Source organism: Sorex fumeus, unplaced genomic scaffold (genome assembly GCF_029834395.1).
Source record: "Sorex fumeus unplaced genomic scaffold, SorFum_2.1 ptg000100l, whole genome shotgun sequence".
NCBI classification, from domain to species: Eukaryota; Metazoa; Chordata; class Mammalia; order Eulipotyphla; family Soricidae; genus Sorex; species Sorex fumeus.
The window spans coordinates 11,599,320-11,626,213 of record NW_026606157.1 but is presented as its reverse complement, the minus strand read 5'-3'; the positions used below and the strand labels follow the sequence as shown (position 1 = coordinate 11,626,213).

General features: G+C 42.5%; 1 protein-coding gene across 1 annotated transcript in view; it reads right to left on the bottom strand.

Moving 5' to 3' along the window:
• CCDC91 (coiled-coil domain containing 91) overlaps window positions 1-26,894 on the bottom strand; it is a 210,508-nt gene that overhangs the window by 59,031 nt on the left and 124,583 nt on the right. Inside the window, exons 9-11 of the mRNA XM_056134580.1 lie at window positions 10,535-10,627; window positions 10,373-10,441; window positions 7,731-7,907 (exon numbers count right to left, since the gene is read on the bottom strand). Of these exons, the coding sequence (XP_055990555.1) occupies window positions 7,731-7,907; window positions 10,373-10,441; window positions 10,535-10,627 (339 nt within the window). The remainder of the gene's footprint in view (window positions 1-7,730; window positions 7,908-10,372; window positions 10,442-10,534; window positions 10,628-26,894) is intronic.

Here is a 26,894-nt window from a genome sequence, read left to right as displayed (position 1 = left end):
ATGTATATAATTCATATATAATATAGAAGTATATATACACTACATATTGTAGCACTGTAGCACTGTCCTTCTGTGGTTCATCGATTTGCTCGAGCGGGCCCAGTAACATCTCCATTGTGAGACTTGTTGTTACTGTGTTTGGCATACCAAATACATCACGGGTAGCTTGCCAGGCTCTGCTGTGGGGGCGAGATACTCTCGGTAGCTTGCCGGGCTCTCCCGAGAGGGGCGGAGGAATCGAACCCGGCTTGGCCGGACTGGCAGCTTGCAAAGCAAACGCCTTACCGCTGTGCTATCGTTCCAGTCCATCCAGTTACAAGTAGTTAAACTCTTTAAAGACATATGACTATTTCAAAACTGCAGCCACAGTTTCTTCTGCAGACACAGAACTGTTAATTCTTCCTGCGCCAGTTCTACGTTTGTATTTCTCTTCGTAATTTTTCATTGCTTCTCAGCTTTGCAGCTGGTTGATATGAAATTGCTTACAGCATCTTTGTAGGATCGTCAATTCATTTCTCAGATATTTATTAATAAGTCCCTCTTCTCAGTTTTACCCAAGACTTGTGAATTTCATGTGTTTCAAACATGACAGTATAATGTTTCGAAACTTTCTAGCTTAAGTCATGAGTCTTTTCTTCTACGTGGATTATTCTTTTTGTTTGCTAGCTTAATAAACTGGGAATGCTAGTCCATTATTTTCCAGCGCTTACATTTTTACTATACATTTTTAAAAACTGTTTTTTCCTCCAAAGTACTATTTCAGATGCTTCTCACTTTTTAAATATTTTTTTAGGATGACTGAATTATTTTCCTTTGTGTTTATTAGCTTTATCAGGGATAATTTTATTGACAGTGAAATGCATCAGTCTTAAGCAATGCCTGAGTGAATATTTACATCTACATATATATGTGTGTGTGTGTGTGTTTATTTCCTAGAAAAAAACAAAAAGATACGTCTGTGCTGTTGGAATTTTTCTCATGCTCCCATAGTGGTATAACCACTGTTGTAATATCACTGTAGATAATATTTATTAAAATCCTATATTTATGCTTTTGTGACTGGCTTTTGTTCAACACAGTTTCTGAGATTCATCCATACTGCAGTGCACCATTAATTAGTTTGTCTTCACTTGGAGCACTGCTCTGCTGTACGAATATACCATAATTTCTTCATTCACTGTGCTACTAGTGGGTACTTACAAAGTTTTATCATATAAGGGGAATGAATATGAATAAAAAAGTCTCCTGTCCCCGTGCCTGGCTATTCCTCACCGGGGCCCCTTGGAGGGGAGCGGGTTGAGCTTTCCTCCCCACCCTGACCAGGGCTCCGGCAGCCGAAGACCTCCAGGACCAGCCACCACCATGCTGAGACCACTCTCCGCACACATGAAGGTACTGGCAGAGGGACAAATCCACGCGGGTTCCGGGGCCGAGATCTCCAAGCCTACTCGGATTGGAGTCGAGCATCCTCCACCCAGATCCTCCAAATTCCAGTAGGCGGGGGTCACACCCACCACCTGGCCCCCTGGCGCTGTGTAATCCCATCAATGGCCAAGACTCAGAGACTATAAAATCCAGCTCCCGGACGAGACCAGTGCAGTCTCCTGCCCCCGCGCTTGGCTATTCCTCACCGGGGCCCCTTGGAGGGGAGCGGGTTGAGCTTTCCTCCCCACCCTGACCAGGGCTCCGGCAGCCGAAGACCTCCAGGACCAGCCACCACCATGCTGAGACCACTTTCCGCACACATGAAGGTACTGGCAGAGGGACAAAGCCACGCGGGTTCCGGGGCCGAGATCTCCAAGCCTACTCGGATTGGAGTCGAGCATCTTCCACCCAGATCCTCCAAATTCCAGTAGGCGGGGGTCACACCCACCACCTGGCACCCTGGCGCCGTATAATCCCATCAACGGCCAAGACTCAGAGACTATAAAATCCAGATCCCGGACGAGAGCAGTGCAGTCTTCTGCCCCCGCGCCTGGCTGTTCCTTCCCGGGGCCCCTTGGAGGGGAGCGGGTTGAGCTTTCCTCCCCGCCCCGACCAGGGCTACGGCAGCCGAAGACCTCCAGGACCAGCCACCACCATGCTGAGACCACTCTCCGCACACCTGAAGGCACCGGCAGAGGGACAAAGCCACGCGGGTTCCGGGGCCGAGACCTCCAAGCCTACTCGAATTGGAGTCGAGCATCTTCCACCCAGATCCTCCAAATTCCAGTAGGCGGGGGTCACACCTACCACCTGGCCCCCTGGCGCCGTGTAATCCCATCAGCGGCCAAGACTCAGAGACTATAAAATCCAGATCCCGGACGAGAGCAGTGCAGTCTCTGCCCGCGCGCCTCGGTGTTCCTTCCCGGAGTCCCTTGGAGGGGAGCGGGTTGAGCTTTCCTCCCCGCCCCGGCCAGGGCTACGGCAGCCGAAGACCTCCAGGACCAGCCACCACCATGCTGAGACCACTCTCCGCACACCTGAAGGCACCGGCAGAGGGACAAAGCCACGCGGGTTCCGGGGCCGAGATCTCCAAGCCTACTTGGATTGGAGTCGAGCATCCTCTACCCAGATCCTCCAAATTCCAGTAGGCGGGGGTCACACCCACCAACTGGCCCCCTGGTGCCGTGTAATCCCATCAGCGGCCAAGACTCAGAGACTATAAAAACTAGCTCCTGGAACCGCGCGGCCGCAAATGAGGCTGGGCGACATCTTATTATGACATCTCATTCCTACTTTGACAAACTGGCAGGCTACCGAATGTAGCCTGCCCACAGGGCAGAGTTTGGCAAACTCCCCGTGGCGTACCCAATATGCCAAATACCAGTAACAATGATGGGTCTCATTCTCCTAAAGAGCCTTGAATATAATCTCAGGGCTAGGATGAAGGAGACGTTACTGGGGCCTGCTCGAGGCAATCGAGGAATAACAGGATGATCTGTGATTGTGATTGTGAAAACAATCATCCATACATCGTGCAGTAATTTCTGATACATATATTAATAACTGTGGTAGTAGTAGGAAGCAGTGTTTGTGTTTAGCTTTTTAGTAGGTTATATCACATTTTTGAAAAGCGAGCAATAGAAAAACGTGTCTAAAGCCTGAATGTAGAGTTGCCCTGGCCTGTTTTCATGTTCTCAAGCATTTCCAACCAAGCCCACTGCATCAGCTGACATAAACTGCCCTGGCTGAGTTGTCCAATACCTCTGCACTGCTCTCCGGACGGGTGAAGTGTCCCCCACAAGCTGCACTGCAGGAATAGAAGGAGTTCTGCTCATGTGTTTCTAATTCTATCATATACATACACACATCTAATTGTGTACAAATATAGTACACACATATACATACTATACATAGGTAAAGGTAAAAGGTAAAGGCCCTCCCGTTGATCGTCGATTTGCTCGAGCGGGCCCAGTAACGTCTCCATTGGAGACTTTGTTGTTACTGTGTCTGGCATATCCAATACTCTCGGTAGCTTGCCGGGCTCTCCGAGAGGGGCGGAGGAATCGAACTCGGGTCGGCCATGTTGGCTGCGTGCAAGGCAAACGCCCTACCCGCTGTGCTATCGCTCCAGAGCGATAGCACAGCGGTAGGGCGTTCGCCTTACACGCGGCCAACTATACATAGATGTACTATATATATACATATATGTACGTGTGTGTATATGTGTGTGTGTGTGTATATATATGTAGAATTTCCAGCAGAAGCCTGGAAGAGCCAGACTGCTACTGAGACCCAAAAGACCCGTACAAAGGATGAACGTGTGTCCTGACGCCCGCGCGAGCCCTGGGCCGCCCCACTTTATAACCTCCTGCTGCTTTTCCACTCGGCTCTACCTTTCAAGGTGTTTTAATCGAGTGGTGCAGACACAGGAATGGGTCCCTAGTGACCCACCCTGGCAGCGCCACGGTCATTTGCTGGATGACTTCATTAATCGAAAGAGATGGCCCCCAAAATGGCAGGAGCGCAAGAAGCTGAGTGACTTGAGAGTCCGTTCTGCAAGTTAGGGGCACAGCATGGCGAGCGCCCAGTGGGCACTGGGCCAGCCCCGAGGCTGTGGAGAGGGCGGAGGGAACTCTAAGGGCGGGGCTGGGGTGGGAAGGAACCCCAGAACACTGGGGGAGGGAGTAGCACTGGTGGTGGGATGGGTGTTGAAATACGATATGCCTAAAACTCAACCATCAATAACTGTAAATTACAGTTCTATAATTTTAAAAGTAAAAAAGGGGGGATGGGGGTGAGACTAGGAGCCAAAAGAAGCCCCCCCCCCCCGCCCCCAAGTCCCTAAGCTGAGGTAAGAAGAACCCTAAATTAAAAGGAGGAGGGCAGGAGAAGGAACGTGAACACGGCTAAGGGTGATGTCATGGGCAAAATGGGAAATCTCCGGTAACGTGAAAGCCATGAAAATGGGGTGAGAGAGGGAGAAGCCCAAGATTCCATTCCTCTGGACCCGAGAACTTGGTAGACGGTTCTCGTGTTGAAACAGCAACGGAGGAAAAAGGAGAAAAACCTCTAAGAGATGAGTGGCCAAGCCGATATATAGAATTAACTCCTGTGTCCCTAGATACAACACTTTTGACAATCAAAAATGCAATTCTGAGCTCACTCATGATGAACTAGTTTACTATCAAAATACCATAAATAAAAAAAACCTAAAGCAAACTAATGAACCGAAACTAAATAAACATGGAAAAATTATTTCCGTGCTGCGAGACTATCTGGTCTGCTAAACTGAAATAGAAACGTTATTTCCTTTTCAAAAAAAAATGGGGTCAGGTGGCAACCCTGAATTTCTTAAAGAAAATTTTACCACTGATTGTGATGTCTGTGGCTTTGGGGGAAAACATGACCCTGAATTACAGGGGCTGTGGTTATAAACTATTATGAAGAGCTTCCAGCGTCAGACATAGTTTGAATATCTGTATGCATCACATCTTTTCACAGGACTTTGCTAAAACAGCAAGATTAATGATTTTCTTTTTTTTTTATCCACTCTGGTGTCAATAATGAATGCACTTTCTTTTTATGAAAAGATTTTAAATGGGTACAGAATTTAATATGGAATCAAAGAAGCCAGATTCACAATTTTTCTTCTTCATATCTGTGAAAAATGTACCTAAATCTGCCACCAGTGACTTCTGACCAAGGTCAAACAGATATCTCTCAAACAAGCTCTGAGACATACATACCACAACAATAGATGTGTTTTGTCATAGTTGACACAGTTTTCTCAAGCAATGCCAGAGAAATCCAGGGAGCAATTTTAGTTGCGTAAGTGTGTTACAGTGTTTGCTCTTCTCCATCATTTACTCATTTCTTGTGTGACTTGGTGACTTTCTGCAGCCAATAAAAATGCTATTAATTACAATTTTTCCCCAAATTCCTTTAATTCAAAACAGATAAAAAAATCTATTTGCGGTACACAGTAAGTAGACTTTCGGCGATGATCAAGACACAGTAATTACAGATGTCAAAGCATACTGCTGTATACCTGAAACTTAATCTTACAGACTACTGTTATCAATAAAAATAGGACAAATTTACTGGTGAAAGCTGTCTGATTCTGGACTTTTGATTTCTGCAAGACTCTTGGGTTAGTTTCGATTTGTGGTTACTTGTTCTGGCTACTGGGAGTCTGAGAATCTGTTCGTGTCTTAGAGACTGTCTGATTTGTCTGGTGTCTAGATGTTCACAGGCCCATGATCCTTTGTATTTCTGCAGCATTTGCAGTCACTAACATTATTTCCATGTCTATAGCTTTTTTCTTCACTTATTTTAGAATAGAATACACATTTTATATATTCTGGCTTAGCATTTATTGAGGAATTTTTATGTTTATCATGGTACTTGCTAATGTCCTTTCCACACTTGGCTGAGATGATCTATCATCACAGCAGACACAGATGGAGAAACCACATTGCATCTGCCGACAACTGTGGTGACGACTGCATGACAGAGACATAGAGAAACTGGCAGATTCGCCTTCTCCTCGGTGACCTCAAGGTGAGGCCATGGTCGTCATCACTGAGTTGCATCTGACTGATGAGGGAGGCGTGCGTGAGTTCAGAGTAAACCACGTGACACGCTGCCTCCTGATGGTGAAGGATCAAGAATGTGTTCTAGGAACTACGTGAATGAGCGAGGGTCACTGGCTTAATCCCTGTCACTGGCGAGGGTCACTGGCTTATGCCCTGAAGATTACAGGGGCTGGAGAGGAAGCACGTGCGGGAGGTCAGGCACTTGCCTAAGATGCAGCCAATCTTGGTCCGAACCCCGCCACATACGGTCCCCAGAGCACTTCCAGGCACGGTCCATGAGCAAGAAGCCTAGAGTGAGCCCTGAGCACAGGTGCACACGTCCCCACGTTCACAGGGAGACGCCGTGAAGCTGTGAGCTTGTGAGCACTTGAATGGTGTGGAGGCTGTAATGGAATGATGAAACTGTCCACTGAGGGTCCAGGGGGGAGGCGCATTGGTGCCCGCAGCCTGGCTTCCACAGGAGATAAAGTGCTTGTCATGAAGTCCCTCAAAAAGTGTGACAACAGGGGCTGGAGCAATAGCACAGCGGGGAGGGCGTTTGCTTGGCATGCGGTCAACCCAGGTTCGATTCCCAGCATCCCATATGGTCCCCTGAGCACCGCCAGGGATAAGTCCTGAGTGCAGAGCCAGGAGTAGCCCCTGTGCATCGCCGGGTGTGACCCAAAAAGCCAAAAAAAAAGTGTGACACATCCGCAGTATCTGAGGAGGAGGTTTGGGAAACCTTGATGGGTCTCCCTTTAGATCAGTCAAGGAGTCATAAGAGAATCTATTCTTAAAGGCATTTTAGCTACACTTATGAGAAGGCAGGTTGGGTTTTTTTTTTTTTTTTGGGAGGGGTCACACCCAGCGATGCACAGGGGTTCCTCCTGGCTCCTGCACTCAGGAAACACTCCTGGCGGTGCTCAGGGGACCATATGGGATGCTGGGAATCGAACCCGGGTCGGCCGCGTGCAAGGCAAACGCTCTCCCGCTGTGCTATCACTCCAGCCCTGGTTTTTTTCTTTAAGTAAAATACTTTTATTTAAAGAAATTTACTTTGAGAACTGTGAAGGGAAAGACGGAGAGAGAAACATGTTCGGGAGAGAATCCAGGCTCTCCGGAGTGGCAAACACAAAAGAGCTGGGGAAGGTTGTATAGTTCTATACAAATCTCCATCCGAAGGCACGGCTGAATGAACAACGGCCGTGTGCGTCATACTTTGATCATCGAAAAGTCACATGATAAAATTGGCCACCTACTTATATCTTGTCTTGGAGTGACTTTTGTGTGTGTATAAAAAGTAATTGACAGGAAGCTTAATATAATCATAGTAATTTGACATAAAATTGCAAATAGTACAAAAAAATAAAATTGTGAGTTTTGGGATGGGAGGGGTGGGGAGTGGGAGGGATACTGGGACCCGTGGTGGTGGGAAATGGGCACTGGTGGAGGGATGGATGTTTGATCATTGTATAATCGAAACCCAAGCACAAAAATTTGTAAGTCTACAACTGTACCTCATGGTGTTTCAGTAATAAAAATATAAAAAAAAATTGTTAGTTTTCAACACCAGAAGGTGAGAGTACATTGATACTGGTATTTGTTTAAAATATAAACGGAGAAAGCAAAATAAATACTAGTGAGGCTCACTGAGTTCACCATTTCAAGCAAGAGAAGTAAGGAAACTTCATGTTGAGCCAAGAAAAGACGCAGGAAGTCCAGCTCACCGACCTGACTGATCTCCCTCTGCTCCCGCACTGCCTTCTGGATGGCCTGCGAGACTTCTTCCTGGTCTCTTGCGTGCTCCGTCTTCCACAACTCCCGTTCCTCAGCGTGGATTTTTTCCAAGTTTTTCCTTTCTTCTTCAATGGCTTTTAGAACTGCATCCTTCACTGCTTCTTGCTCAAGCTTCAAAAGAAATGATGGATACGACAAAAATATTTTGGAAAAATGCACAGTATGTCCTTGAACGATACAGACTCGGGTAAAACTAAAAGACATAAAACACCGTTTCCATAAGAGGCATGGTTCTGGTATTACCATTTTCTGCATAAATTTGATGATTTCTCAAAAATGAAATATACAAATATTTTTGTGGTACTCATTTGAAAGAAACCAAGCCTTAGCTAAAAGTAGTAGCACTATAGAGTAGTAATCTTCAAAATTTTATGTCCCGAGATTTGTTCATACTCAGGTGTAGCAAGGACTTGAACATGATTGTTCTGGCTCAATTCTCCACCTTGAAACTGGCTACGCCTCAACCTGAAATGTGTATTTCTGGCAATTCTCCCCTTGAGAAGTTTGTCTTTTCCTAAATAATTCCTCTCTCTCTCTCTCTCTCTCTCTCTCTCTCTCTCTCTCTCTCTCCCTCCATCCCTCCCTCCCAAAGACACATTCCTTTAAGCAAGTTTCTTTAAATAAAACCATTTACTTCACTTAAAAAAAATCTTTTGTTCAAATATTAACACACCAACACAATAAGAGAAGACCACATTAACACCCCACTATGGTAATGAGCAGATTATCCGGACAGAAAATTACCAAGGAAACCAAGGCCGCAAATGACGAACTAAGATAGACTTAATAGATATTTATAGATAATTCCACCCTTAAACGACAGGGTGCAATCGCATATTTTTTTCAAAATGTATAAGGGTATTATTAAGGTAGATAATATATATTTAATTAAAAAACAAATCGTGCCAATGAAATTTTAATACTGGTACATTATAGTCCTTTCTGACATAAGTATATCTTTTATGCATAGCTCATTTGTTTGCTTTGGGGGGCAGTCAGATGTCAGGGATCACCCCTTGCTCTGTGCTCGGGGCCACTCCAGAGCCAATTCGAATGCTGGAGTAGCTTTGAGCAAGTCATGCCCCCGTTTCCCGCCTCTACATGCATACTCCTGACAGACATTTTAAAGAGAATCTGAAACTCAAATCGCTATTCGGGGGGGAAACGTCCAAACTTAAGTGCATGAATTTAAAAACAACAGCTGAAAATGAACAAAGAATCAATGTACCCCTAGAATTTTATTTCTCCAAAGAAAAGATACTTCTATGGAACATAAACAGTTAATGAAGTTGCTCTGTTACTGTAACACTTGTAGCACTGTTCATAGATTTGCTCCAGTGGGCACCAGTAATGTCTCCATTGTGAGACCTATTGTGACTGTTTTTGGTATATCAAATACACCTCGGGGTGCTTGCCAGGCTCCGCCGAGCGGGCGGGATACTCTCAGAAGCTTGCTGGGCTCTCCCAGAGGCGTGGAGGAATTGAACCCAGGTCGGCCATGTGCAAGGCAAATGCCCCATCCGCTGTGCTTACAAAAAATAAAATTTAAAAAAAGCATTTTTAATTAGAAGACACCGAGACACTGAGTTCTGCGGCTCTTGCTGATGGTACCGCATCTCGTCAAGTCACCAACAAAAGGGACACGTTTGCTGCTATCACAATCAACCCTGTTGGAAATGTCTTAACTATCAGCATGTATAGAAATTCAAGATTCTGGCTTTTAAAGCTCAAACTTTATCACTGGCAACAGAAACTATCTTTTTTTAAGGTGCTTGTCTTACTCTGTTTACTTTGGCAGACATTTTCTCTAAAATAAAGTCTGTATAACCCTGGTTGTTCAGTGAAATTGTGTTTCATGAAAAAAAATCATAACTACGTTAGCTGCTGCAACTCAAACACAGGAATTCTCAAGAAATCCCTCCTGCTCTGGTGTAATGGAAAGCCCATCACCGGCCACCTCTGACCCTGGAGAGTGACGGTTTTCTTCTCAGGGTCACTCCTGGTAGTGCTGGGGACTGAACCCAGGTGGGTACAAGTAAGGCAAACACCTTACCTGCCGGACTATCACTCAGGCTCCATCTAATTGCAAGTTTTTAAATAACAAGATAAAAACCATCCACAGCAACCATTAAAGTTGTTTGGTATAATAATGAGATGTACATACAAGACTTGAAGTATTTGTTCACTAAATTTAGGTTCAACCCGCCAAATCAAAAGCTAGTGTAACATTAAATATACGTATACCCACAAATACACGGAGCATATGTACTTAAATCAGTTATTTCAAAGCTGACTTTAAAAATCTTCTATCTAGATAAGTAAATAATTACACACACAACTTGAAAAATGCATATGAAATACCAAATGAACAGTTAAGCATTTCCAACATATCATTCAATTAATCATCTCTATAAAATATTTTAATGTCACTATAATCCTGTATGAAAATTTAATAAGAATATGAAAGATTAAAATTAATCTTATGACATCAATATATAAAAGAATGACTATACTAATAATAAACATTTGAAATTCCACTTTCTTACAAAGAAGCCCATGAAGAGAGACACACATACCTTTGCAGCAGACACTAATGCTTCTTTGTTCCTTTGCCTTTCTTCTTCCAAACATTTTTCTAATATTTCCTGCGAATGATAAGGCATGTGGATGGACACTAAGTATGTTGTTTGAGGCACCAGAACACATTCTTTCCATGCTGAGTAACCCGCGGGCCTCACCTTCTGTTCCTGAGACTGCTGAACCAAAGCTTCCTTGATTTTGTCCTTTAAGAGTTCCTTCTCTTTATCTAGCATTTCAAGAAGTCTCTGATGCTACAAGAGAAGATAACTGGATTATTATTGTGACTCAGGCAGATAATCCACAAAAATAGTTGTTTAAGTTCACTTGCCCTGAAGAACACGTAATCACCGTGGATACAATAGGAGCTTTGCTCAAAACTTAGTGTCCCAAACCATGGAACCCTCCGTTTTGCAATTAGTCAAGAGAGAGATTGTCTTAGACCCTTCAAACTCGACAAAGTATATGAGAATAAGAAAATGCCTAAATTTATTTTCTCCCAACTAAATTTGGAAAAATTTTTCTCTAAAATAGTTATTAGCCTGCCACAAAAGAAACAAAGAACTGATGCCCGTTGAAAAACAGCTACCAGGGTTGATCTACGTAGTTTTAAGCATGAGTAAATGGGGCGATTTATTGCTGTTCTTATTCCAAGATTTTACCATAGATTCAAAAAACTCTATAAATCAAGAATTATGAAAACTTTCCAAGGAATATTATAGCTAATATAAATTTGTGTGTTGATTTGTATTCCAGAATGCTAGTTTGGAGCTGGTACACACACCCAGAGCAAATCATTATGGATTAGGGAACTTGGGGGTCTGACTGGGGTTTTCAAAGAACAAAATGAATTGGTGGGCTCACTATCTTCAGTATAGCCAAGTCAGGTACTTGTTCTGGAGCAGTGTTTAGTGGGGGGGGGGGGGGGGGGAAGAACTAAGAAATCACATTCCCACATACCTTGGTTTTTCAGTCAGTTAGTAAAACAAATTAGATCCTCCGATTTAGAATGTCATTACATAGAAGCCACCTTAAAACTGAACTTAATCTGACACCCAGTGACATAAAACTGATACAAATTTGTTTTTTAAAGTTCTCATGACATAACACTGCTTTTATGACCAAATAGTGGCCAAAATTATCAAATAGTCATGTCTATTAAGAAAACCCCTTATTCCTATTTTAATACCTTTCATCTTTATTTTTCTAAAAAGAAATCACAAGAATATGTGTTTTTTCTTGAATAATTGATACTGTATGATGTACAAGAACTTAATTTTATTTTCATGCACAAAGAATGTCAAAGATTCATAAACAATACCTAATCCTATTTAAAATAACCACATGTGAAACTCAGAAAAGATAACACACCTTCCATTAATCAGACTCACAAAGGAAAAAATCTAATTTTTATAAAAGACTAAACAAATCCTATGGCGCCTTTGGGATAGAGTAATTTTAATACAAACAGAATAAAATTATGAGAATTAAAACACAGAAAGAATTTCCAGAGCCAGAATACTTTGAAAATGATTTCTCATTAAGAAAAATTGTTTTGTTTCAGACTAATGGAAATTATTGAGGAATTTAAAGAAGGTCACATTTCTGTAGCCATCCAACAAGAACTACTCAAAGAGGGTACACTAGCCAAGATGACAATGCATTTCAGAGAATTCCTGAGTAGAATTTTAAAAATTGACAGCATGCTACCAGGAGATGATTTTTGAGTTTTTCTGCGAGAGCAAAGCAAAAATGACCACATAAAAATCATCACACATAAAAATGTATCCTGAATAAAATTATCTACTTGAGAAAATATAATTACAGATTAGCTACTTTTCTCATCCAGATAAAAATTTGCTATTTTGAACACTTAAAACACCCAGATAGTTAAACGAGCTTTTCCATACATCACGAGCACAAAAAAGCCGCACATTAAAGCACATTAAAGTTTCCCCCTTTTCAGATGAGTCCGGGAACCAGCAGCTAAGGAGACTTTCCAGTCTCTCAGTCACTTCAGCAATGTCCATAAACGTGCAGACAGACTTGAAGCCACGTACGTAGATAAAAGCAGCCCAGTATCACCTGGTTCGTATCTAGAAACTTTAAGTTCTTATTCCAAGTAGAATGTCAGGTAAGAGCTCACATCCGCTCGAATTTTAAAGAATCTGACTCATCCCCGCTCACGTCGATTTTCTTTTCTGAAACCGTATTACCATCATTTCCTGAACAAAGGCTATTGAATCTCAGGAGGGACGATTCCGAAACGTGCTGGACGGCACGGGGCAAGCACAGGTATGAACCTAAACACGCTTCATTAGGAAAGCGAAGAGCCTAACAGAAACAAACCGTTCAGTAAAAGAGACGTTTTCTAACATATGCTCATGAGAAAAACCCTTAAAGAAGCCTGGCTGACGCCCGGCACCACGTGTGACCCCTGCCCGCAGAGCCAGGAGGTGGTCAGACCACTGCGGAGTGTGGCCCCAAAACCGAGAGAGAAAAGGAGTAGTGAAAATCACCCCCATTTCCAGGACCCAGAGACAATCATTAGCTTCTAGGCCATGCATACAACTATGTCGGGCCGAAACGCTTCATGTAAATGACATGTCAAAGTCCAGTGCCAGGGATGAGCACCCCCATACCCGGCATGTCACCTACCTCGAGCCACCTCTGGACAGCTCCTAGAATCCTGAACCCTACAGTTGCATTTCTATTTGTTTTTTTTTTGGGGGGGGCACACCTTGAAGTGCTCAGAGCTTACACAGGGGGCGCTACCGGGTGCTAGGATGGAGACTGGCCGGGCAAACACCCGAGACACCTGCTGGACTCTCTCCAGCCCCAATACTGATGGACAAATGTCACAAGGCATCTGCTTTAGTAGATGGCACCATTTATAATTTACTATTATCTTATTTACCCAGGGCTGGAGCGATAGCACAGCGGGTAGGGCATTTGCCTTGCACGCAGCCGACCTGGCCAACCCGGGTTCGATTCCTCCGCCCTTCTCAGAGAGCCCGGCAAGCTACCGAGAGTATCTTGCTCGCACGGCAAAGCCTGGCAAGCTCCCCGTGACGTATTCGAGATGCCAGACACAGTAACAACAAAGTCTCCAATGGAGACGTTGCTGGGCCCGCTTGAGCAACTCGATGAACAACGGGAGGACAGTGGACGGTGCTACAGTGCCTATTTACTCACATCTATGTTTGCGATATTTCACTTTGCAAGACTCTTGAATTCAAGGTATGAATCTCTGTGAGCCTGCTCAGTTACAACTTTGGGAAAAATTATTAGGAGTGGAAGTCATTGCTTCTTAAGATTAAGCGTAATCTCTAGCTTGACACATACCCTCAAACAGAGAGGAAGTGCCCGACGAAGGAGATTATCCTCGAGAACGAATTATGGTCTGGAATCACACATAACTCGGGGAATGTTTACCCTGCTGGGACTTGGAATCCAGCCCTGATCTGTTGTTCCTTTTAGCATCCTCTTTCAAAATGCTATTTCTGTTACGGTTGCAGTTATTCTATTCTCTTTTCCTGAATTACTGGGTCATAGTTTTCTAGAGTGGCAACGTCTCTCTACTTAAAAAGTCTTTGTTTCCTCACGCTTCCTTTCTGTTGCAATGTTTTTGTCATTTTGGGGAGACTCTACCACCTTTTAGGAAGGCTTTCCTGTCCACTTGTACTAAAATAGACATTAAAACACCACAAGAAAATTCTGCACGGGTGCGTGAGTGTCGGTGTTCGCTGGGGATTCCCAGGCCCAGGTCTGGGCCTTTCAATCTCTCAATCTGTGACCCTTTCTTCAAGAACGAAAAATCCCCAAACTTTCTCGAGGTGTGCTAACATCCAGCATTCTAGATTCATTTGGTTAAGGAGGGGAAATACTGAGCTTCTGATTGTGTTCTCACAATTTTCGCTAGTTTTATAGGAAAGCAAACTTACAAGGTTATTTAACACTTCACACTGGACATTTACCCAAAGAGTTCACTTTTAAAGAATCTGCCAGATTGTCTAAAACACTTATGTGACCTCCTCCCAGCATACATGATTTAATTTTGCTTCTCCCCGAGGCCTACTGACTTTTGCATATAAGCTGCGGGCAGTGTTTTTAACCTCCCAGTAGATGTGTACAGAGTGTTTTGTTGTGGTTTTAATTTGAATTTCCTTAATGAATAAATATTTGGTATATTTCTACATGGGATGAAGATATTTTCTATCTACATAAGCTTCCTTGATGAATTAACTGTTTATGTTTGGCTACTTAAAAGTTATGGAAATAAGGAAGTTCATGAGCCAATATTAAGAGCACCTATAGAGTAGTATTTTGGACACTGGAAAAAAATGAAGAAATTCAAAAAAACATAAAAATTCCAAGACTAAACCAGGAGGGAAAAGAAAATCTAAATAGAACCTCACTAGTAAGGAACTGAAACTATACTCAAAAGCCCTGCACCCCCACAAAGCAGAGGTGCCTTCACTGATGAGCCAACTCAACAAAGAGAGAACACCCACCCTCCAAATGCTTCCAATAGACTCGAAAGGATGAAAAAACTCCCAAATACAAGTCACGAATTCCACATGACCCACACCTAAAAAAAAAAAAAAAAAAAAAAACCAAAGATCAACATTTTTGATGGGCATATACGAAAAAGGTCTCAAACAATACATGAAAAGAATGATGCATCATGATCAAGGGGGATTTATTCCATAGAACAAGCATTATTCAAAATTCCCAATCCATAAGTGATAATATGCCACAGTATCCAAAGACCCAAACATACGACCATCTCAATAGACACAGGAGCATCCGACGGGATCTGACACCCATCTCTGATAAAACCCATCAGAACGCCGCAGAAGGGACCTGCCTCAACATATGAGAAACCACACAACGATGATATTCAGTGCTAAGATCAGGACAAAAGGGGAATGCTCGTACTCTTCACTATTTCCTTTACAGCACTAAGGATGGAACAAAATAATTTGACAAGAAAATGACATAAAATGAAAGTTGAAAAGGAAGTTGAAAAGGAAAAGGAAGATTTCATAAAAGTTGAAAAGGAAGATTCACAATTCAGTATGTCCAGACACCAGGAGTGACCCCTGGTTGCAGAGCCAGGAGGAAGCTCTCAGCCATCCCGACGATGGCCTCACAACAAAAACAAACTAAAAGAACTGTTCCCCCCTCCTGCACCGTCCTAGCCGCAGAATCCAAGGGAAGGAGGCTCCGAGGACCTTTGTGACATAACTCAGCTGGAAACCCTGACATCATTCAATATTAAGACTTCCTCTAAAAGCATTAATGATTTCTAAACAAAGAGGGACTTTCAACAGAATTTGCAAGTGTTTTAAGTCATTATGAAAAGCACCATGTAAGAGCAATAAGTTGACTGAAAACATCGACTGGTGCTTCTTAAAATGACACTGAAACGTTTTAACTTTAAAAAAAAACAGAAGCAATAAATGAAATACTATCGAGTAGCATTAATCTTAGATGGACGCTTTGTGGAAAGGCATCCGGGAGAGTCCTTTTGAGATCGATCAGGAAACAAAAGGCACTCAGAAATAGGTTATGCTTTTGCCCACTTTGGAAGAAATTCTTCCAAGTGAAAAATGTTTGATGCACACTCAAATATAAATATAGAGGTTCTGTGGTTTTTACTTGATTCCTGTAAAAAAAATCTTTCCTGGAATGTGAGTCATAAGAGATATTGTAAACAGATTTAATCACAATCACACATGGAAAGTTTTTGTCTATTAACTTTTAACATAAGCAATCGCGTTCAGGTACACAGTTCTCTAGTTATCACAGGTCCACAAATTTCACGTCATTTCACATCTTGTGTGTGTAGCAAATGTGCTGTAATGCAAACTCAACAAACATCTTCTTTCACCTTCCCTACAGTGCAAACATTGACCAAGATCAAGGGACCCGGCAGGACCGTCTTAAAGCTCGTGCTGATTTATGCCTTCATTTAACGTGACTCGAAAAACACAAAATAAATTTAGTAAGTGTCAATATAAAATGTGTCTCAGACATTTCACTCATCCATGGGCCAACACATTAAATACTGTTTGGAAAGAGAACCAAGAACCTAGAAAAGATAAACTCAGAGATGAAATCGACTTTAAGTAGTTACCCACAAGCCCAAGAATATCAATAAACTTCTTAAAGTGAATAAAATGAAACTAAATGCTATACCAGCAGACCAACCTACCCCAAATAGACATATTTCTCGCACGCACAGGAAAACGTAAGCAAAAAAGTGATTCCCCACATTTAAACAGGCCTTTGACTTAAGGGTAGGAGGGAAAGGGGAGGGGCGGAGACTCGGAATCAGAGCAGCATGGAGGTTGCAGGATAGTTTGCATGTTCACAGAGGCTCTTTATCTGGATAATGCTCATCCTACCGGGTTCCAAAGAACATCACAATCCTGGATTTAAAGAGAAGAGCAATCTACATGCAAAAAAATGGGCTCAGAACTCTGCCTAACACCGTGTACAAAAGTAAGATCAAAATGGATTAAAGACCTCAACATCAGACCAGAAACCATAAGGTACATTGAAGACAAAGTTGGCAAAACCCTCCATGACATTGAAGCTAATGGTATCTTCAAAGATGCCACGCCACTGGCCGAGCAAGTGAAAACAGAGATAGATAAATGGGACTATCTTAAACTAAGAAGCTTCTGCACCTCCAAAGAAACAGTGACCAAAATACAGACAGTCTACAGAATGGGAAAGGATATTCACCGAATACATATCTGACAAGGGGTTGATATCCAGGATATACAAAATACTGGTTAAACTCCACAAGAAGAAAACATCCAACCCCATCCAAAAATGGGGCAATGAAATGAACAGAAACTGTCTCAAAGAAGAAATCCGAATGGCAAAAAAGCACATGAGAAAATGCTCTACATCATTAATCATCAGGGAGATGCAGATCAAAACCACAATGAGATACCATCTCACACCTCAGAGACTGGCCCACATTCAAAAGAACAGAAGCAACCGATGCTGGCGTGGATGTGGCGAGAAAGGGACACTCCTTCACTGTTGGTGGGAATGCCGAATGGTTCAGCCCTTCTGGAAAACAGTATGGACGATTCTCAAAAAATTAGAAATTGAGCTCCCATTTGAACCAGCAATACCACTCCTGGGAATATATCCCAGAGAGGCAAAAATGTATAGTCGAAGTGACATCTGCACTTGTTTGTTCATTGCAGCACTCTTTACAATAGCCAGAAACTGGAAGAAACCTGAGTGCCCGAGAACAGATGACTGGTTAAAGAAACTTTGGTACATCTACACAATGGAGTACTATGTAGCTGTTAGAAAGGATGAGGTCATGAAATTTACATACAAGTGGTACAATATGGAAAGTATCATGCTAAGCGAAATGAGTCAGAAAGAGAGGGATAGACATAGAAAGATTGCATTCATCTGGGGGATATAAAGTAACAAAATAGGAGATTAATACCCAAGAATAGCTGAGATCAGCACCAGGAGGATTACTCCATAGCTTAGAGGCCAGCCGGGCATTCTAGGGAAAAGGGCAGCTCAGATAGAGAAGGGAGCACCAAATAAAGGGTGTTTGGAGGATCCTCCCGGGAGGGGAGATGCACGTCGAAAGTAGACTATGGACTGAACATGTTTGCCACTCAATGCCTCTTTTGCAGACCACAACACCCAAAAGGAGAGAGAGAACACAGGGGATTGCCCTGCCACAGAGACGGGGGGATGGGGGGATGGGGGTGGGAGGGATACTGGGACCCGTGGTGGTGGAAAATGGGCACTGGTGGAGGGATGGGTATCTGATCATTGTATAATCGAAACCCAAGCACAAAAATTGTAAATCTACAACTGTACCTCATGGTGTTTCACTAATTAAAAAAAAAGAGAGAAGAGCAATCTGCTTCAACAATTTGTATGAAATAGCTTTTGAAATGCCTATCAGTTCCATATATTTCTTTCTTTTGCTTAAGCTCAATACAGAAAACTTATTTCAACACCATAGCATTCGGATATGCTTCTGAAATGAATGACCAAGGCATACGAGATCATTCTTTCAGAAAGAAGAAAGAAAGGAAAATGCTATGCTTTTTTTTTCAAGTCACCTAACTGGTGAACTACTTTCCCACAAACAATCTGATGCTCTGCTTCTGATTAAAACCACTTCTTTCTTTCTTTCTTTCTTTCTTTCTTTCTTTCTTTCTAACTTTTCTCTTTTTCTTCCTCTCTTTGTCCGTCCTTCCTTCCTTCCTTCCTTCCTTCCTTCCTTCCTTCCTTTTATTGAATCACTGTGAGAAAAGCTACAAAGCTTTCAGGTTTAAGTCTCAGTCATACAATGATCAAATATCCCTCCCCTCACCAGTAATTATTTTTCACCGCCAAGAACCCCAATACACCCTCCCCATGCCTGTGAGGCAGATGATTTCTACTTAACTCTCTCTCCACTTTGAATACATTCATTATTTCGACAAAAGATGCACCATTATTGTTTGGAATTTCCCCCCAACAATCAAAACTGCTGAAAAGGCACTGTGAAATAGTTTGTTTTCTATTGCTGGTTATGAAAACCATATGATGTCATGCGGCTGCAATAGCGGCCATGCGATTTTGGATTTCTGATATTTTATTAATTAAGTCTGGAGGGATTTCTGCTAAGAGCCAGATAATTACGAGACTGGTTTCTGTCCGTCTGGTGCCATGGCCATGCCGGAGAGCTGCTCATGGGAGGCAACTCATGGCCTTGGTTAGGCGTGAAGGACAAGCCAGTACCGCCCCCCTTCCCAGGAGGCTGCAGTTGCCCCATCACCAACCGGCTCATACCTGGCTTTCCAATAAGCTCCGAGGCGGCGGCCACCATGCTGCCACGGGGAAAAAAGCTGGAAGAAACAGACACCCTTTCCCTCCCAGGGGGCATGAGGCCGGAGTTTAACACATAGTCCATTCACATTTCTGCTGCAAGCTGCTGGGCTCTGGATTAGGTCCATGTGCCTCTGGTGCCATGGCCATGCCAGAGAGCCGCTCGTGGGGGGCAACTCCTGGCCTCCTCAGGTGGGCTCTTAGCCTGGGCACTGCATGCAAGGAAAGTGCCTTCCCTGCTGTGCCACTTCTTAGGGCTCCCAACTTTCTTTTTTTTCTTCTTTTTGGGTCACACTCAGAGGTGCACAGGGGATACGTACTCCTGGCTCATGCACTCAGGAATGACTCCTGGAGGTGCTCGGGGGACCCTATGGGATGCTGGGAATCGAACCCGGGTTGGCCGGGTGCAAGGCAAACGCCCTACCCGCTGTGCTATTGCTCCAGCCCCTCTTTTTTTTTTATGACAATACAATATGCTTCCTACAGCTACAAATTTATCACCAGAAAATACTATGTAGTTATCACTCAATTTTTGACGCCTTTCTATCATATAAAGTTTGCTTTTAAACTGTGCCATAATATAGCTCAAATCCAGTTAAAATCAGGCTCAGAAGACCATTTGGTAATAATTGTTTTGTTTTCGGGCTACACCTGACTCTGCACTCTAGGGTCTGTCCCCGGAGGACGCAAGGAAATTCATGGGGTTCTGGGACCCAACCCAGGTCAGTCACGGGCTCTTGCCAGGCCCACGGTACCATCTGCCCAGCTCCACAACAGGAGACTTGACTTTATTACGACTGGGATCTTTCAGGTAAGAAATAGGCCTGGGGAACACAGTGCTTACCATTTGTATTGTGTCATAAATGCCACTGTGAGGTATGCATGGGTGCTACGAGTTAGTGCATATGTGGCACATGACCACTGCTCTTTTTAAAAGGAACGGATGCCTGTCTTAAACGCTAACCGGCTGAAGATTATTTATGACCCATGATACGAAATATTATAAATAACCGAAGGATGCATACTGAAATGAGATCACTTTTGGTATCATACTTTTGGCTGTCTAGGAAACAAAAACCTATTTAGTAAAGATAAGTATGTATAAAAGTCGGGGGCTGAAATAATGCAAAACAGCAAAAACAACAGTATGATATATAGGCAATGTTCCTTATAAAAGTGGAAAATACAAAACATTTTAAACATCCAACAAAGGGGCAATGTATGTATCAACAAAGGGCTATGACCTGTCAACCGAGAAGAATATCATGGTAAGCACTAAACATGTGCTTTGATATTTAATTATATCTATAATATACAATTAACTGAATAGGCACAAAGTTACTTAAAACTGTTCTCGTTATTTTGTTTCTGTTTTAGCTATGAGATATTATCTATATTATAAATAATTATGAAAAGGTATTCATAAGAAAAAGGTCACCCTTGTGGGGAAAATGATAGAGTACTATTGTTATTAAAACTTAATCAGTGTCAGAAAGACTGTTCAGAGGGCTGAGCAAAGGGACACAAATTTTGCATTGGGGAGGCCAGGATTCAGTCCCTGCATCCCACGGACCGAGCAGAGTGGGCAGGGGACCACACTGCCCCTCGTCCTGCCAGGAGCACGCCACACTAAACCTCTCCTCACGAGAAGCCAAACCTCAACCCCACAAATAAAATTTTAATAAAAATTCAAAGGCAAAACACAAATTTCATCATAAGAAAATAGGGGCATGAGCATCAGATTTGGCCCATGGGTAGGGGCGAAAGGGTGAAGGGTTCTATGGTGTTTTAAAGTACTTTACAGCTGAATAATTAACCATACTCCAGCTGCACTTTACGAAAAATTGAATAATATCCCACAGATGATTTTACAATGAATAAATATAGCCATGGAGGGGATACATGATTGGGCACTGATATAAATATTACTACCTCAAATCTCACACTATTGCTCAAAGATAGAAAAACAGACATCTGGAACGCCATGCCTTTCAAAGCCTAATGCAAACTTGACCCTCTTCAATTTTAATCTTTCCCCAAAGTCACCTCACCATCGTGATGACCCACTTATTCCCGTTTGTTCGGCAACCATTCCTGCATTAGTGGGGTCAGCTGCACCCAGGCCAGTGCTCACCCTGTCGGACCTTTCTGGAAGCTGTTCATTTTCAACCCAGATCATTTACTACAGCGGCAAACACCCAGACGGGGCAGCAACAGTGGAGTGGTGGCTTGAAAACACCACCGTCTCGCTCAGCCATTGGTCCATGCGTTTTTATTTTTCATAAGGCTACCCTGCGCTCCTAATTATTTAAAGGCTGCTCACAGCACTACAGTTTTTAAAAGGGAAGAGATGAGAATGATTAAATTTGTACTTTTCTGGTGCAAAATATACCACGAAGAAAACAGAAGTATTGGAAATGGGGGGGTGCAAAACACCTTAAATATTGCTGAGCTGGCAAGTTAGTAGGCAAAACTGATGAGGCTCAAATCTCTAAGACGAAGCAAAATTGGAATCACTATTCTTAAAAGAAGACTGGTACGCGAATATTAGTGTTTCGATTCTAATCGGTTATCCTTCTTAGAACTTCTAGAACAGGAGCAGGAGCTGGATGGGTCTCCTGTTGAGTGAGCAGTGGCAGGAGAGTTCATGCAGCCTGGCCAAGACAACACCCTGGGAACTCAGATGCCCATGGTGGCGGGGTGGGGGGGGGAAGTGGACACGGGCAAGGTGGAGGAGCCACAAGGGGACTTTGGTGCTGGAAGTGGTGTGGCCACAAGTCCTCCGAAAACCTGACATTTACACCTTGTTTCCGGTGTTACCTCAATGAAAACAAGCCTTTGTTTGATATTTAAGTATCATTTTAAAGATCCAGTCCAAGGGGCAGTGAGCAGAACTCAAAGCAAAAAGGAGACAATGTATCAGCAGCCACAGGAGAAGATCCATCGCCCTTAACAATGACAGTGTGAGCCACAAAGTATCCATCAGTACAAGAAAAAAAGTCATAAAAACCAAGTTCATCAAAATGACAGCTTATGAAACAGGACTATCGTATGCTACCCAACAGAGCTTCAAAATTTATCTCAAGAGGTGCAGAAAAAGCGTTTGACAAAATGTGAAATACCATGAAGAAGGAAACTCTAGAACCTGGACAACAAGGGAACGTACATCAACATAGTAACGCTGTCTGAGGCGAGCCACAGTTCACATCAGAGGGAGTAAACCGTCAAAACTTCCACGCAGATGGGACTAGAACAAGGTCACCTCACTCCTGCTCCCTAGAATTCCTTGGAAGTGAAGATGAAAATTTAATACTTTGCACGTTTTGAAAATGGTTGTCACACACTATTATAAAAACCCAGTTGCGTCAAGTTGGAAATAGTGTACATAAATCAAGTTGTGCTAATGGCCATAGCAAAGAACTATTGGGGACATTGATAAATCTCAATCAGCACAGCATCCAGGGTTTCGAGTTGGACCTGAGAGGCAGCTCGACTGGCTGAGAGGATGCTTTGCAAGCGGGAGGCGCCGGGATTAATCCCTGGCACCAACGGTCCCCTGAGTACCGCCAGGAGTGACCCCTGAGCAGAGCGCCAGAAGTGGCCCCGAGCACTGCTGAGAGTGGCCCCAAACAACATCGGGCTGCAAATTTGGAATAAGCTCTAATGAAAAAAAAATGAACCAATTAAAATAAGATGAAAGAGCTGTACACTGAAAATTACACAGTATGATTAAGGAAACTGAAAAGACACAAAAGGAAACACCTAGGCACAAGGATCAGAACAGTAAGTGTTGCTGAAACAGGCAGACAGTAGAGGCTCTTTGCAGATGTAGGAAGATCGAGCAGAACTACAAATGAGAAAAATGACAAACCTAGAATTGTGTCCCATAAGATTATCCCCAAATGAAGGGAAAGAAAGACTTTTTGCAACAAAATCGGAGGAAACTTCCTTTTGAAGTTTTTTTTTTTTTAATAGTCCAGGAGTCTATTTTTAAACAAACACTGCTCATGCCATGAATTCATAGGGAACTGGCTCTGGCAGCTCAGGCTCCTTTCCCTTGGTCCTTCCAAAGTGTGCTTCTCTGGGTGCAGCAGGCTGGCGCTTCATTTGAACCCAAGTTCCGTTCTCTTTGGCTTCCTTCTTTTTCTGATCATTTCCCTTCACCCGTTTCAGGAAGCTGTCTCGACTTTCAGAGTGCTTCATATGCTCAGTGCGGAGCACATTAATTCTCTTGGCAAGAATCTTGCCCTTGACTTGTTTGTTAACAACAGTGCCAGCGGCATGCTGGGTAACATCGTAGACTCTTCCAGTTTTGCCATGATAACGTTTGTGGGGCATTCCGTTTTGGACAGTGCCCATTCCCTTTACGTCTACGATATCCCCTTTCTCGTATATACACATGCAGGTGGCCAAAGGAACAACGCCATGTTTTCTGAAAGGTCTGGAGAACAGATAGCGGGTGCTCCTCCACTTTCCCTTTGTGTTGGTCATTTCTGCCATTTACTGGGCGCTAGCATTTTTGTGTTTGTGTGTTTTTTTTTTAAATTAAAAATGTTAGGTCCCAAACTCAGTCTCTATAAAGGCAGATCAGCAGAGAAGGATAAGGAAAGGCCGAAGAAAGTCTGCCTCGCTCTTACTTGCTCTGAAAGATAAGTGACATCAGTGCGCTCAAGTCATGGTGAGAATTTATCTGATTATGAAATATGTTTTGAATACAGCTGTACTTAAACCAACTATACTGTGTATATTAAACGTTTATTTTTTTCCTTAGTGTCCTCCTAAAACCCTTTCCTTTTAAAAAAAAACCACCCCTTGTCATGCTGTGTCTTCATAAAAACACAAAACAAAGTTGTGTACAAAGGCAAAGGCAAAGGCCCTCCCGTTGATCGTCGATTTGCTCGATCTGGCCCAGTAACGTCTCCATTGGAGACTTTGTTGCCACTGTGTCTGGCATGCGTTTAGTCATATCATTTTTATATGCTAATGGTAATACCTGTTTAAGCTTAAAGATAGCATATCGATTCATATAACATTCTTTCCTAAGTTAAGCTACTGAAACTGTCATAAATAATCCAAATGAGGCTGACTAGGGAAAAAAAATCCTTTCGTAAGATATATAAGGTAATTCAATTTTAGAAAAGTGAAATAAAAATTTCACTTGATAGCTCTGAAAAATATAAATACAAACTGTCCACAAAAGGGAATAAAGGCATTTTGAAGGGATGATAAAATGTATTTTAATCTTGATTTAGGTGAAAGTTGTAACACTGCGAAAACTCATCAAAATCAAAGAATAATAATGGATGAATTTCACTGGTCATGAAGTTTGTGTCAATAAACCCAAAGGAAAAAAATATACATTTAATGTCACCTAAATATAAGTTAATGTTAACTTACATCTGTCCACTTAAAATAATGCCTTCACTTTCCCTTCCTGTTAAAAGGCAGTTTCTTTTAACTATTACCCCTTTTGAATCCTTCCCTGAACTCAAAGAACTGATAGTTCTCTTACTAGTAATCCCATTTTCTCTCTCCTGTGTAATTTTTTTTTTTTTTTTTTTTTTTTTGCTTTTTGGGTCACACCCGGCGATGCTCAGTGGTTACTCCTGGCTCATGCACTCAGGAATTACTCCTGGCGGTGCTCGGGGGACCATATGGGATGCTGGGAATCGAACCTGGGTCAGCTATGTTGGCTGCATGCAAGGCAAACGCCCTACCTGCTGTGCTATCGCTCCAGCCCCCTCTCCTGTGTAACTTTTATGTTACAATTTATTTTATACCTATCTTCCAGAATAGATTCTTAGCATCATAAAGACAGTGTTCTTATATCTTAAAAATCCTCAAGTACAGAGCCTAACATATCAAAATCTCTCAAATTTAAGTTCATGGCATCATTACAGACAGTCGTGCTCAAGAGATTCTACTGGCTATTAAAGTGACAAACTCAAGATGTTTGTCATTTTTAATATTCATGTTAAAAAAAGAACGTGGATACGTATCAACTCTGATAATATCAAGCAACGATCCTTTACTGAACCATGAGGAAAGCAAGAACTCGTGGTCACCTAAAAGTATACACAAATATTATTGGGAAACTAATTAAATAACTCTCCGAAGTGCACCCTGACCAATGCTTTAACAAGGTTACAGTTTGAACCGCACCAATCATCTGGTTTGCACGGTTTCCTGCTGGACATCAACACCAACCACTCGTCAACCAAAACCACCTTGGGAAATAGTTGCGGCGGAGATTTACACAGGGCAGTAATGGACTAAATTACTGGGTCCGCTGAAAACAGGTCAGAAGCATATATAACATGACAGGAATGGGAAAGTCGGTGAAAAGAATTATGGGTCAGACACCCAGCCCCCTCCTCAAAACACAATTGAGAGTTTTAAGACTGAAGTGATTGGAAGATCTAAGAAAAGCTTGGCAGTTTTTTTTCCCCCACAGAGCTTGTAATTATCATAAAATGTAGATTTGGTGATAAACATCTTGGGAAAAAATAATCACAGCTTTAACATCTTTTAGATAGCAAATGAATCACACCAAATAACTTTTGACTTAGAGTATATGCATGTCACCTACCAATGTGAAAATACGATTTCAATATATTCACCCAAATCACTGATAATAAAACGGAGCAAATTACTGGAAAAGATAGTACCGTGGGGCTTTCCACTGTAAACCGCTTCATTAAGTGGCTACAAAGGCATCCATTTTTATAGCTGCGAGGGTCATTCAGTAAATTATCCGAGGGCAGTGCCTTCAGAGACTTCAAACTTTTGTTGACAATGATCTTATGAGACTTTAATTCTTAGGCAATATATCTGACCCTTATTTTCTTGCCGTTAAAATGTTTCCCAGAAATGTAAACCTCTATTTTCTTGGCTAGCCTCTTTGGGTTCCAAACTCATCAATGTACAACCATGCCCAGAGTTGTCATTACAATCAAGAATTCAGAGATAGTCTTGGGATGTGTAGAAGATTTTCCACTTGCAGTCTAGGGCACGTCTTTAAATTTAAAAACAAAACAAGCAACTAAACTAAAAACTGAAAGACCATGGACTATCTGTCACTTTTTTCACTTGCCGGATCCCTGATCCCATTCCTTGGTCACAATTCACCCAAGCAAACAACTACACTCGAACGTCTTCAACAGGTTAGTGCGTCGTTATAATCTTTCCACAACTTCCCATAATTAGAAGGGGCATCTGTTCTGCCTTTCTACTTACTGTCCCCTGTCAAAAGGAGAGAGCTTTATAGATCTTTGTACCGATAAGGAAACGAAAGAGAAGAAAAAGTAGCTGGAATCAGACAAGAAGAGATGGAACAGGAGCAAAAATTAACTTCCAATTTCATGTCCTCTAAGCTAGGAATAGAACTGTTCCTTCTGTGGCATTTTTCTGAATGAAAATATTAGTACAAACAGTCACCTCTTCTCTCAAAAAAAAAAAAATACACTGGAAACCTACATGAAGTCTTGCCTTTTCTGTATTTTACTAATGAAAGTGTCACGCCACTTTTCTTTTTAACCGCTTTTAATTTACTATTCAGTAGATGGAGAATAAAGAAATGTTGTAAGAGACGAAAATAATTTTATGGCCGACCACAATCTGCCCAAACATCACGATACGCACCAGGAT